This window comes from Pyrus communis, chromosome 15 (assembly GCF_041283825.1).
Source record: "Pyrus communis isolate YQ-2024b chromosome 15, ASM4128382v1, whole genome shotgun sequence".
Classification (NCBI taxonomy): domain Eukaryota; kingdom Viridiplantae; phylum Streptophyta; class Magnoliopsida; order Rosales; family Rosaceae; genus Pyrus; species Pyrus communis.
In genome coordinates, this window is record NC_142579.1 from 31,950,058 (window position 1) to 31,962,395 (window position 12,338).

The 12,338-nt window shown below is 36.3% G+C and overlaps 2 protein-coding genes and 1 pseudogene across 2 annotated transcripts; all 3 read right to left on the reverse strand.

Annotated features, from left to right (window-relative positions):
• Window positions 1-69: 69 nt before the first annotated feature.
• Window positions 70-1,892, reverse strand: LOC137737586 (2-alkenal reductase (NADP(+)-dependent)). Its single transcript, XM_068477122.2, has 5 exons — window positions 1,554-1,892; window positions 1,097-1,274; window positions 770-936; window positions 601-683; window positions 70-529 (listed from the first exon to the last, which is right to left on the reverse strand). Exons 1-5 carry the CDS (start codon window positions 1,788-1,790, stop codon window positions 151-153), a joined length of 1,044 nt encoding a protein of 347 aa, XP_068333223.1. The 5' UTR covers window positions 1,791-1,892; the 3' UTR covers window positions 70-150.
• A 5,476-nt stretch (window positions 1,893-7,368) lies between these two features.
• LOC137729780 (pentatricopeptide repeat-containing protein At5g48910-like) lies at window positions 7,369-9,568 on the reverse strand (annotated as a pseudogene).
• A 174-nt stretch (window positions 9,569-9,742) lies between these two features.
• LOC137740608 (NADPH-dependent oxidoreductase 2-alkenal reductase-like) lies at window positions 9,743-10,526 on the reverse strand (the record flags this gene model as incomplete). The annotated part of the gene is made up of 3 exons (XM_068480450.2): window positions 9,743-10,159; window positions 10,231-10,313; window positions 10,398-10,526. Coding segments are annotated over 3 exons (591 nt in total), but the record flags the coding sequence as incomplete, so codon positions are not given.
• Between the last annotated feature and the right edge of the window lie 1,812 nt (window positions 10,527-12,338).

A 12,338-nucleotide genomic window follows, 5' to 3' on the forward strand; every position in this document is an offset into this window, starting at 1 on the left:
TTCCATCAATTTGAAGGCAAATGCAATTAAAAATTGGAGATTATGTGGACTTTGTTCTGCTTGTTCCTATTTGTGAATTTACTTTTTGTTACAGCAGATAAAAGTAGTGGAGGTAAAACCAAACAACAATGAGAGATTCATATCATATGTTCACTCATCTGCAATCTTAATCATTTTCTTTCCGGTGTTATGACCCCGAAAAAGTCCAATGAAAGCAGATGGAAAACTCTCCAAACCACACGAGATGTCTTCAACCGCTTGCAAATTGCCCGTGCGAAGATGATCCACGGTGGTGGAGATAAAATCAAAGTACACATTCATGAGATCAGCTGCTAAAAACCCTTGGATCTTAATTCTCTTGTAAACAACGTCTAGCATATTTGGCGCAGCTCGCTTTCCGGCATCTGTGTACTCAGAAATCACGCCGCAGACAACAACCCTACCGAAGGTGTTCATGTTCTCAACTGCTGCTTCCAGCATCTCAGCTCCCACATTGTCAAAATATATATCAATCCCATCCGGGAAGTACCTGAAGATCAAACCCAATTTAGTATTAACCCGTATTTCGCTTCAAAACGATAGGATCAAAGAGAGGTTTACTTTTTGAGAGTTGACTTTAAATCGAGCTCTTCCTTGTAGTTGAAGGCATCATCGAATCCGAGCTTTCCCTTGAGCAATGTGACCTATCAAACAGAACATTCGGATCAATTTTCATGAACAGATTCCGATTGAACGTAGTGTACCTAAAAGAAAAGTTTTGTAAGGTTACCTTTTCTTTGCTTCCGGCACAGCCAACAACATAGCAACCGAAGAGTTTTGCATACTGTCCGACCAAATTTCCAACCGATCCAGAAGCTGCAGATACGAAAACTTTCTCCCCCTTTTTAGGCTTGCACACTTCAAAAAATCCCCCATATGCTGTAAGTCCACTAAAACCTGTGACATTCAAAATAACCAAATCAATCCAATTGTCAACGAATTACGTGATTCAAGGACACTGGGTGCCTCTATTTTTAAGGGTAAGAAGATATAAACATGGAAAATGCCTTGAGCCAATATTGGAGTATCAATCGTTGCGACGATGAAGTAAAATTACCTAGAATTCCAACTTGATAAGAAAGTGGAAATCCTAAAGGGTCAAATTTCCTAAACATGGTCCCTTTTTTTAGAACAGTGTACTCTCCCCAACTGATGAACCCCACAACCAAGTCATCCTTCTCAAACTCTGGATTCCCAGAAGCCACAACTTTTGCCACACCATAAGCATCAATTTCCTGCCATCACCATAAAAAAAAAAAAATCAAAAAACTCAATTATGTTGAGACGGAAGCTGCTATTTACACTTTAAAATCACATTTTTACACTAAAAAATCAAACATGGTATTATTTACTTTACTCTTTATTTTGTCTTTATTGTTAAAACTCAAAGTTTTCAAATTTTTTTCATTAGTTTTCCTTTTAATAAATAAAATAAGAGGCCCAAAATGTCTGTGTTTGAGTGCTAACAATATTTTCCTTTATGAATTTTGTAACAAATAAGTTTCAGAGCTTACATCTCCTGGGGCGACGGCAGCTGCATAATTTATGGTTTTGTGGGAGGAGCTGAACCTTTTCATGCGGTTGAGCTGGTACGGATCGATCGACACATAGAGATTTTTCACGATGACATCAGTGGAACCAGCGGAAACTGATAGAGCAAGGGGTGAAGTTTTGACCTCAAAGTCTGACTCTTTCGGTTCTCCGTCGTCGAGGGGGGATTTTATAGTAATGTACCTGTTGGTTACCTCCATTTTCGGCTGCCTCTTTGTGCAGGCAAAGCTCACTGGATATACATATATAGAGAGAGTGAGGGAAAGATGAGTGAGAAAGGAGGATAAGTTAAAGAAGAGAGTATTACAAAATTGGAATCATAACGTTGTAAGAAGCCACACAATTGGCTGATTCTCTATCGCTAACTACAGTACTTGGATATATCAATGGATATATCGAATATCGGTTGCTTTCGATAGAAATGATGAAAATTTAGAATGAAACTATAGGGATTGACAAACATTAGTTTTGACGAAATATAACAGTTCCTCCGATATTTAACATATATGTCAGAAATATCGACAATATTTGCCGATTTTAGCCTAAACTTAAGAATTTAATTTTACCCTATTGCATAATTACTATGAAGTACAAAACGAAATTAATAATAAAACTCAAATTTATCAATAAACTCAAACACTATAATTAAACCATACGATCCTCTTTGCTTATCCTACGTTCATTATGACTAAAACCTTAATAGCTCTCATAGAGAAAAATAATTTTTTTTTTTTATTGTTGAATGATGATTTTGAAGTTTTGAATCCTCCAACCAAGGTATGAATCAATTTATGAATTTTTTGTTCGTTTGATTTCAATTTTTTAGAGTTTAGAAGTTATTTTACTCTAATTTTTTTCAAAAGAGGATTTGACACCGCTTCTCCGTAGTGGAATTTGTAGTAAATTACTCCTTCAATTGAGAAGATTGAACTAATTAATTAAGTTTATAGAATAAATTTTTGCGATTTAAAAGGTTGAGGGGTTGTGTCACAACTTGTAGTATTTTTATAACCTTTCAACTTGTAGTATTTTTATATAAAATTACAGTAAAACAACTTGTGTGAATTTGCAGCTAAATTAAAAGGTTGAACTGGACATGTAGGTGGGGCCATAGCTCATTTAATTACCTGATGTAGTATTTTTTAAGAAAGAAATATAAAAACAAAACAAGCCTTGATTTTCCATAACGCTTTCTCTCATCAATGTGGGTATTCCTGTTAGAATTTCTCTATCCCACATTGGTCACAGAGCTTGAGAACAAGCCATTTAAATATAATTACCCAATTATAATTAATACCGAGGCATTTTGTATTCAAACTCCATACCTGATGGATTGAGTAGGTGGTAAAGTGGGAACAGTATGAATGTTATTGGGTTATTGGAGTGAGCCCTCATCCTGTCTACCTGAAATTTAAGAATTCCGATTCTCCTGTGAATATATAGTCTTCTCCCTTCTTCTTGCTCAAGCTCTTCAAGCCATGGTCACAGATGTAAGTAAACATTCTGCCTGATGCCTTAAGGACTTACAATTCTTTCGAATTTCGAAATGTGTATTTGTTTGTTAATGCTTTTGTAAAGTTTGTTTCTTCTCTGTGTTCTTGGTTCAGTGTTTGACTAGGATTATAGGACTGATGAGAACTGAACTCAGTTTGCTGTCTACAAATGTGGGTTAGACTAGTTGGTCTGGGTAGTGCGTCCACCTCCCTGTACCTAAGTTCAAATCTCCTCCCCGTATTATAATAGTTTAAGATATATGGTTTGCTTCTGGCTCTGGTTTTGGTCACAGGCTCATAGTTGTTGTTATTGGAATCGGTTTTGTTGAACAAAATTATTATTTCTGGCTTAAGAAAGCAGAACTGGAGACATGCATGCTTGCTTTGTATGAGTTCAATTTCAAGGAGGAGGAAGAAGAAGAAAATAGTGTAATTAATCAATCTTAAGACTTAGTTTTAAAGAAATGGTGTTCAATATTCATTTGTCAGCTTGAAGAGATCATGATTGGAGCTTTTAATTGCCAAAATTCAATGGTTCTATAACTTAACTCGGGAGAGACCAACAATTATAGATCCAATAGGCAGTACACTAGTTTGCATTGATGTACTAAACTCGGGAGAGACCAACAGTTATGGAACCAATAGGCAGTACACAGCTAGCTATACTAATAGCAGAAATAATATTTATCACGCCCCGATCCCGACATATGTCCAGGATTGACACGTGACGTCACCAAATACTGGTCTCTAACATACCCTGCCTCCGGAAAAAGGTCAAACATAACTTAAGATCTGAATGCACAATTATTCTTCGTAGACTTTATGGCTGCATCTAACATCCTTGTTAGACTGCCTACGTACCCTAAATAGGGATCAAGCGATTCGTAGTTCATTACTTCAGTACATTCAAATATTCATCACATAAGTCGTTATGTCCCAACAAAATATCACAATGAATATCATGCAATCTTTCAAAGAACAACGACAAAGCACAATCATATTCTCTCGCCATATTTATCAACAAGTCAGTCATAATAATAATAATGATATCCAACATAATAATCCCATAAGACGAATAACATTTCCACTTCATCCATCACATGAATCATCACGTTCCCACATAAAATCACATTTCATAACGTGTAACATATTAAAGAATTAACAAGGCACAACATTATTCTCCAGAAATATTAATCAACTAAAATAATCATAATAACAACACTCATATCCAACGTCACTCCACAATCCCATCAATTAATCAATTCGTGAATCAAGATGTATAATCTTAGCATTTAATTACGTTCATCAAGTAATGCGATAACAAAACATTTCACGAATTAACCAAGAAACTCTATATAATTCCCCACTTGGATTATGAGTAATAAACATGGTAATTTTAATTTATTTTCACAATATCTATTGTGGGTAGTTCCCATCCACTTGAATTTAGGATTCTAAGATCACCTTACGGAATGAACAAGAGCAAGGATTACGGACCACTCAACGGAATCCAACAACATCAGGTTCCGGACCACTCAACGGAACCAAAATATCAAGCGGTTTCTCGTAATCTACCCAAACCTATCATATGTAAAGTCAATGCCTACATCCTGGGATTGATGCACTGATAAATCATGCATTCAGATAAGCTGCGAGGCTCAGGTGAGTGGCAATAATATAAGCATGTGATACAATAATAAAACCAGCCATCAATCACAATTTATAAACCTTTAATATAAATCATTCATAAGAAATCAATACCAAACTTTTGAAAACTCCGAGGGAGTCACCCAGACATCCAACGGTTTGCCTGGAACAATCACAACATCTCACAACCATATTATCATACACACAATGAAAAGTAGGGTTAGAGCGATACAGTTCGGCCGAAGCCTACGTCTTTGAAGCTATCTCAATTCAAACTCAATGAAACCCAAAGTGGATACTATCCCGGACCATCACTCAACGGAATCGCGGAGTAAGAGAGATTCCAGACCATCACTCAACAGAATCCGAGTGGATACGATTCTGGACCATCACTTAACGGAATCGCGGAGTGGAGTAGGAAGGATTCCAGACCATCACTCAACAGAATCGCAGAGTGGAGTAGGAAGGATTCCGGACCATCACTCAACGGAATCCAAACTAGGATACGATTCTGGACCATCACTCAACGGAATCGCAGAGTCCAATGCATAACAACCAATCAATGAAACACCACATGAATCAATTTACTCAAGTTATAAAGGTTCAACGAAACAAGAAATAAAATAATGAAACGAGGGATGAAACACGTTTCAAAGCAACAAACCCCATGACAATGGGTTAACGGTCCATCACTAGCCCTCACCTTTCATCAAATCAAGTCAATCATACAAAACAAACCATATTTCCAATATGCACGTCAAATCCCACTTCGTAAAACTATCTCGATGGCTAAATATAAAAATTAACAATTTATAGGAAACATAATTATAAAACCATTTCATATTCACATATATTAAAGTCACTCACATTTCATCATATCATACCATCTATGCAAATCAACCAACTTTCAAATATGCACGTCAAAACACATATCACAATCATCATCAGTACACAAGCCAAATCATGTTTAATAAACATAGGTCTATGGCTAAATATATACATACATACATACATATACATATATATATATATAATCACATTTCAATAGAAATCACATTATAAAACCAAGTCATATTCACAGATGATACTAATATAAGAAATCAAGGTAATAACCATATCACATATGTTCAAGTCACTCTCTAACCAATGTAGGCCACTAGACTTCACTTAAGTCTCCCATAGTACTAATTTTATTATTTAGAACGTATCGAGACATGTTGACCACAATTCAACTCTCGGTCAACGATGGGGTCCACCACTCTACGTAATTCGATCTTGAAGATCCGCGCATCAGATTTATGATCCATAACTTCCCAAAGTCCACATTATTATTCTAAAATAACATACTAAAATTTCATTATGATCCAACGATCGGATTGTCGTTAATCACACAAACAAGTGGCGGTCCAAATTGATCACCACACCAAACAATTGAATTTTGGGAAACCAAGCTAGACATAGGTTCACAGGGTCACTAGAAGGTATTTGGAACCTAGACAACACTCGTGAACAATTCCACACACCGCCACACGCAGTGGTAGTCAAGATGGATGGTTTAGAAACCCCGAATTTTCAACATTAACTAGATGAGCTCAAATTTACGTGGTAGCTAGAGCTCAACAAGGGAAACACTTTTCACAACTAGGCCGACGATAATTTCTAACCGGAAACCGTCCAAATTCACCGGAGAAAAACCGGATTTCTAGGGTTCTAAACACCCAACTCTAAAATGAATACGAAAACACAAACTAAGCATACCAACTTGAAGATTATGAAGAGTAGATGAAGTTTTATACCTCACTGGAAGGAAAGGGTTGCCGGAATCACCGAAAAAATGATAAAACCGCCGGAAAAGTCGTGGGCTTTGTGGCTTCAAACTGCAAAGATGGAAAATAAATTGGGAAATCTAATACTACAGAGATATAGGGTTCGTCAAGAGCTTTCCATGGACACCAAGATCACCCAAAACGGAGCTCAGATGAAGAAGATACAAGTGGATCAAGTTTGTGGGTTAATGGGTCAAAGTCTCCCCTAAAACGGGTTAGTAGCAGCTCTCCCCTCCATTTTCAGAAACTTCCCCTTTTTTTGGAGGTTTCTCTCCCATTTATAGCATTTTGGTAAAATTATCAAAATGCCACCGACTTCAAACGACTTTAACTTCTCCGTTCTGAGTCGGAAATAAGATCTGTTTACGCCTACGCGCTCATGGAATCCAACTCTACCTAACCAATTCAAGAGTTGACCGAAAAGGTCGAGAAAATTTGAAATGACAATACCCCTCACTTTGTTTTTCTCAAAATTGGAGAATTAACGAACTAGTTCCAATCAAATCTTCGAAATACATTAAGAATAAAATAAAATAAAAATTTTGGGGACGAGATATCACAGTATTGCCTAAAAATCCTAGTAACTGATGATAATCTGAAAGCTAACCTTGAAAAGCGAAGTACGATGTCGGGAGAGACCAACAGTTGTGGGTGTAAAAATAAATCCACATATTGAATTGGGTTTATGGGGGTATATTTGGTAGTAAATTAGGGTTTAAAGACATATTAATAGGTTAGTTAAAAATCAAATAAGTGCAAAGAGTCAGTTGGGTGTAGAAATAGGTTGCATGAGTTTAAATAAAATTTCCCTTTTCATATCTTTCTCTGATTTTTTGGATATTTCCATGTTAATACCTACAATCATATATATATGTATATTTTACCAATTTACCATATCTGGTAATGTTCAATACAATATTCTTCTAGTTGAAAAGCTGAAGGTTACTGTAATGTATTATACAGTTTACATAATGATAAGTGTTCTCGAGTCATGCTTGATTAATTTCTATGAATCAGGTTCTAGAATCGAACAATTTACAGAAGGAGTTGAGCGTATTAACCATTTCTTCTGCTTGTGGATGATATTTCTGCCTCTCTTTGCCTCAAATTCCCTGCCAGCTTCCTTGTACATATTATACGAAAGAAGATGAATGCCACAGTCCGCTACTCCCGTACCAGCGAGCTTTTTCCAAATTTGGTCCCCAACTTCAACATTCCCATGAACTCTACACGCAGCCGGTAATGCCCCCCACGTGTTGGCGTTCCCTCTTCCTAGTCCTCCCATCTTGTCCTCTACAAACTTGTCAGCTTCCTCCTTGCCCGCTCTAGCCGAAAGGTCAACCATGCATGCGTAGTGCTCAATCCCGGGTTTAACCCCGTTAAGGTTTCCATTTGATCAAACAATTCAAGTCCCCTGTCAACCATTTGATCAAACAGTTCAAGTGATTTCCTTGCATCCCCAGTCATTGCAACTCCAGCGATCATACAGTTCAACACTCCAGCATCCTTATTAGGAATGCCCTAAAAACCCCGTAAAGCTGCTTCCACATATCCGCATCACGTGTACATATCAACGAGAGCAGTGGCCAATCTCGTGTTAAATTCAAGATTGCACCTTTTAGCATAGCAGTGCACCCACAGTCCTTATGTGACCGCACCAAGATATGAGCAGAAGTAGTGAGAAACAATAGCCGCTCAATAGGCATTGTGCCTGCTTCTTGAACTTGCCTAAGAAAGCACCTCTCTGAAGTTGCTCACCCGAGAACACGCAGCCATCATCGCACTCCACGATATGGTGTTTCTCACAGGCATTTCGTCAAACAACGCTGGGCATTCTCAACATCCCCTGTCTTCCCATACCCGTAACCCGTCAATCATTGGCGTCCACACCACCACATCCCTTTTAGGACTTCTATCAAACACCATCTTTGCAATTTATATGGATAACGGCATAAAACTCGACCAGCGAGCTAAAGAACAAGAGTCGTCACCATACCCGAATTGAACTACATGACCATGAACTAATCGACCACTGAGCTTCAAATTTGGGCCGAGAATCGTGCACGCTTTGATCAACGGCGGAAAAAGTGTAGTTATTCGGAACAAACCCATAATTCAACATGTCCAAATAGCACGAAATGGCGGGAATCGGCAAATGCGACTGAACGTATCCTCTGATCATGGTGTTTTACATAAAGATGTTGCGGTGGTGATGGTGGTGCTCGAAAATTGAGCAAGCGTAGTACAAGAAGCATCTTTGGAGGTTGCTGCGGCGGATAAGAGCGGCGCAATGGCGTATGGGTTTTCGGGTACACGGCATACGAGGATGTGAGCGTGGATTTGCTTGAGCTGGTTTAGGGTTTTGAATTTTTGTGAGAGGGGAAACAAGGTCGTTGCTTCTAACGGTTTTCTGAATCGTCTGAATTGGTGGGTAACCTTTGGGTAGTCCTCAAGTGGAATTTGGACATAAGGGGGTGTATAACTTGATCAAACTGATCACGGCCGTCGGATTTGATGACTTTGTAAAGTCAAAGTTATTTCAAAAGCAATTTTATTGTGAACACAGAAGTTTTTATAAAAAGTTGTGTTTAGAGAAAAAAAACACTTAAAAGTGCTTTTTTTTCTTCTCAAAAGTGCTTTTAGAAAAAACACATGGAAGTGGTTTTTCAAAATTATATGACGTCTGTTTTTTATAAAATATTTCTATAATCTATAAGTGTTTTTTAAGTTTTTTCTGTTAAGCATGGCCTGAAATGTTTTTATTGTCAAAATGCACTTTTAACCCTTCTTAAAACAAATAACAAGTATCTTCGAATCCTATTACTTTTACATACTTGGTTTGTTTGGCCCAAGAACAATGACTTTTTTTTCTTAATGAACTACTCATATCCATGAAGAGGAAAATCAAACTTGATTGGAAAGGAACATATATGTTATCTTTTCTTTTATTTTCTTTGGATTTTGGAGCTTGGACCAAGCAATTAGCTAAAAACTACTTAATCACCTGCTCATTGCTTAACAACTTCCACTTGCAGTTCAGAAGTCCTAATCAAGCTTATATTATATGTTTATATTCCATCAATTTGAAGCCAAATGCAATTCAAAATTGGAGCTTATGTGGACTTTGTTCTGCTTGTTCCTATTTGTGAATTTACTTTTTGTTACTGCAGATAAAAGTAGTGCAGGTAAAACCAAACAATAATGAGAGATTTCATATCATATGTTCACTCATCTGCAACCTTAACCATTTTCTTTCCTGTGTTATGACCGCGAAAAAGTCCAATGAAAGCAGATGGAAAACTCTCCAAACCACACGAGATGTCTTCAACCACGTGCAAATTGCCCGTGCGAAGATGATCCACGGTGGTGGAGATGAAATCAGAGTACACATTCATGAGATCAGGTGCTAAAAACCCTTGGATCTTAATTCTCTTGTAAACAACGTCTAGCATATTTGGCGCAGCTCGTTTTCCTGCATCTGTGTACTCAGAAATCACGCCGCAAACAGCAACCCTTCCGAAGGTGTTCATGTTCTCAACTGCTGCTTCCAGCATCTCAGCTCCCACATTGTCAAAATATATATCAATCCCATCCGGGAAGTACCTGAAGATCAAACACAATTTATTATTAACCCGTATTTCGCTTCAAAACAATAGGATCAAAGAGAGGTTTACTTTTTGAGAGTTGACTTTAAATCAAGCTCTTCCTTGTAGTTGAAGGCATCATCGAATCCGAGCTTTCCCTTGAGCAATGCCACCTAAAAACAGAACATTCAGATCAATTTTCATGAACAGATTCTGATTGAACATAGCGTACTAAAAGAAAAGTTTTGTAAGGTCACCTTTTCTTTGCTTCCGGCACAGCCAACAACATAGCAACCGAAGAGTTTTGCATACTGTCCGACCAAATTTCCAACCGATCCAGAAGCTGCAGATACGAAAACTCTCTCCCCCTTTTTAGACTTAAAATTAATAATTGATTTAGAATTTTAATACTCACACCTTTATTAAACTCCTAACTAATTTTCAATTCAAAACATTTCCAAAATAAATAAATAAATAAATTAGAATAAGTTTGTACCCATTAGCTTTTTTAAAAAATGTTTTCAAAATTTTAATCTTAAAATGTACTCATTCTTAAATATACCAATTTGTTATATGTAAAATGTAGACCTGGCATTCGTGTCGTGTTTCTCGTGTTCGTGTCGTTTTCGTGTCATACCCGATAGCTTAACGGGTCGTGTCGTGTAATACCCGTTAAAGTAAACGGGTAATATGACCCGACCCGAAATCAACCTGTTAATATTTCAGGTAATATGACCCGACCCGTTACCCGTTAAGAAAAATATATTTTAAATCAATAAAAATGAAAATGAAAAACATAATTTGACCCAAAAAAATGTAAAACATAATACTAAATCAGTATATGCATACTAAATTTCGGAGTTGACCCCTTAATGAAAGTTGTAAAGCTTTTTATTACGAGTGATTACATTTTTCACACTTCTACAATAATTATTATTAATTTTATTAATTTTTCACTAAAATAAATAACATTGTTCATGAGATTTGGAGGATTTTAAAAATCTAAACGACCATGTAACCTTGCCAATGGAACTCAAAGCTTACATGTTATTCCTTTTACAAAATCCTCAATTTTCATAGATCATCATGACATAAGATTTTGTGGTATATATCCACTTCTGTAAATATTTTAAATTGACGATCAAATTATTTCATTGTATTCATATAAGATCAAGGAGTGTAGCTGTAAAAAATCATCAAAATCAGAGTTAAAATAACCGTTAAATCGTGATTTTTCGTTTATAACCGTCGAAACATTTTGTCTCGTTACTTGATCTCTGAATGTTTGTTTTTTGCAATTTCTGGCGTATGCGATCTCGAAGCATATATAAACACGTTTGATGGTTGGATCATTGAAATTATTTTCATATGATGCGTATCCCATCAAAACGATACATTAACTAACACTAAGTGTTTATTTATATTTTCATTAAGTATAACATAAGATTTTGTGGTATCCACTAATGTAAATATTTTAAATTGAAGATCGAATTCATTCATTGTATTCATATAGGGTCAAGGAGTGTAGCTATAAAAAATCATCAAAATCGGAGTTAAAATAACCGTTAAATCGTGATTTTTCATTTATAACCGTCGAAAAGTTTTGTCTCATTACTTGATCTCTGAATGTTTGTTTTTTGCAATTTTTGGCGTATCTGATCTTGAAGCATATATAAATAAATTTGACGGTTGGATCGTTGAAATTAGTTTTGTAGGATGCGTATCCCATCAAAACGATAAATTCACTAACATTTAAGAGTTTATTTATACTTTCATCAAGTATAACATAAGATTTTGTGGTATCCACTAGTGTAAATATTTCAAATTGAAGATCGAATTCATTCATTGTATTCATATATGGTCAAGAAGTGTAGCTGTAAAAAATCATCAAAATCGAAGTTAAAATAACCGTTAAATCATGATTTTTCGTTTATAACCGTTGAAAAGTTTTGTCTCTTTACTTGATCTCTGAATGTTTGTTTTTTGCAATTTTTGGCGTATGCGATCTCGAAGCATATATAAACAAGTTTGACGGTTGGATCGTTGAAATTAGTTTCGTAGGATGCGTATCCCATCAAAACAATAGATTCACTAACACTTAAGAGTTTATTTATACTTTCATCGAGTATAACATAAGATTTTGTGGTATCCACTAGTGTAAATATTTTAAATTGGAGATCAAATTCATTCATTGTATT

Coding starts and splice junctions, on each gene's coding strand:
- LOC137737586 (XM_068477122.2), bottom strand. CDS start 1,790: ATGGAGGTAACCAACAGGTACATTACTATAAAATCCCCCCTCGACGAC. Junction 1,275..1,553: donor CTGCCGTCGCCCCAGGAGAT/GTAAGCTCTGAA, acceptor TGGTGATGGCAG/GAAATTGATGCTTATGGTGT. Junction 684..769: donor GTGCCGGAAGCAAAGAAAAG/GTAACCTTACAA, acceptor TCTGTTTGATAG/GTCACATTGCTCAAGGGAAA.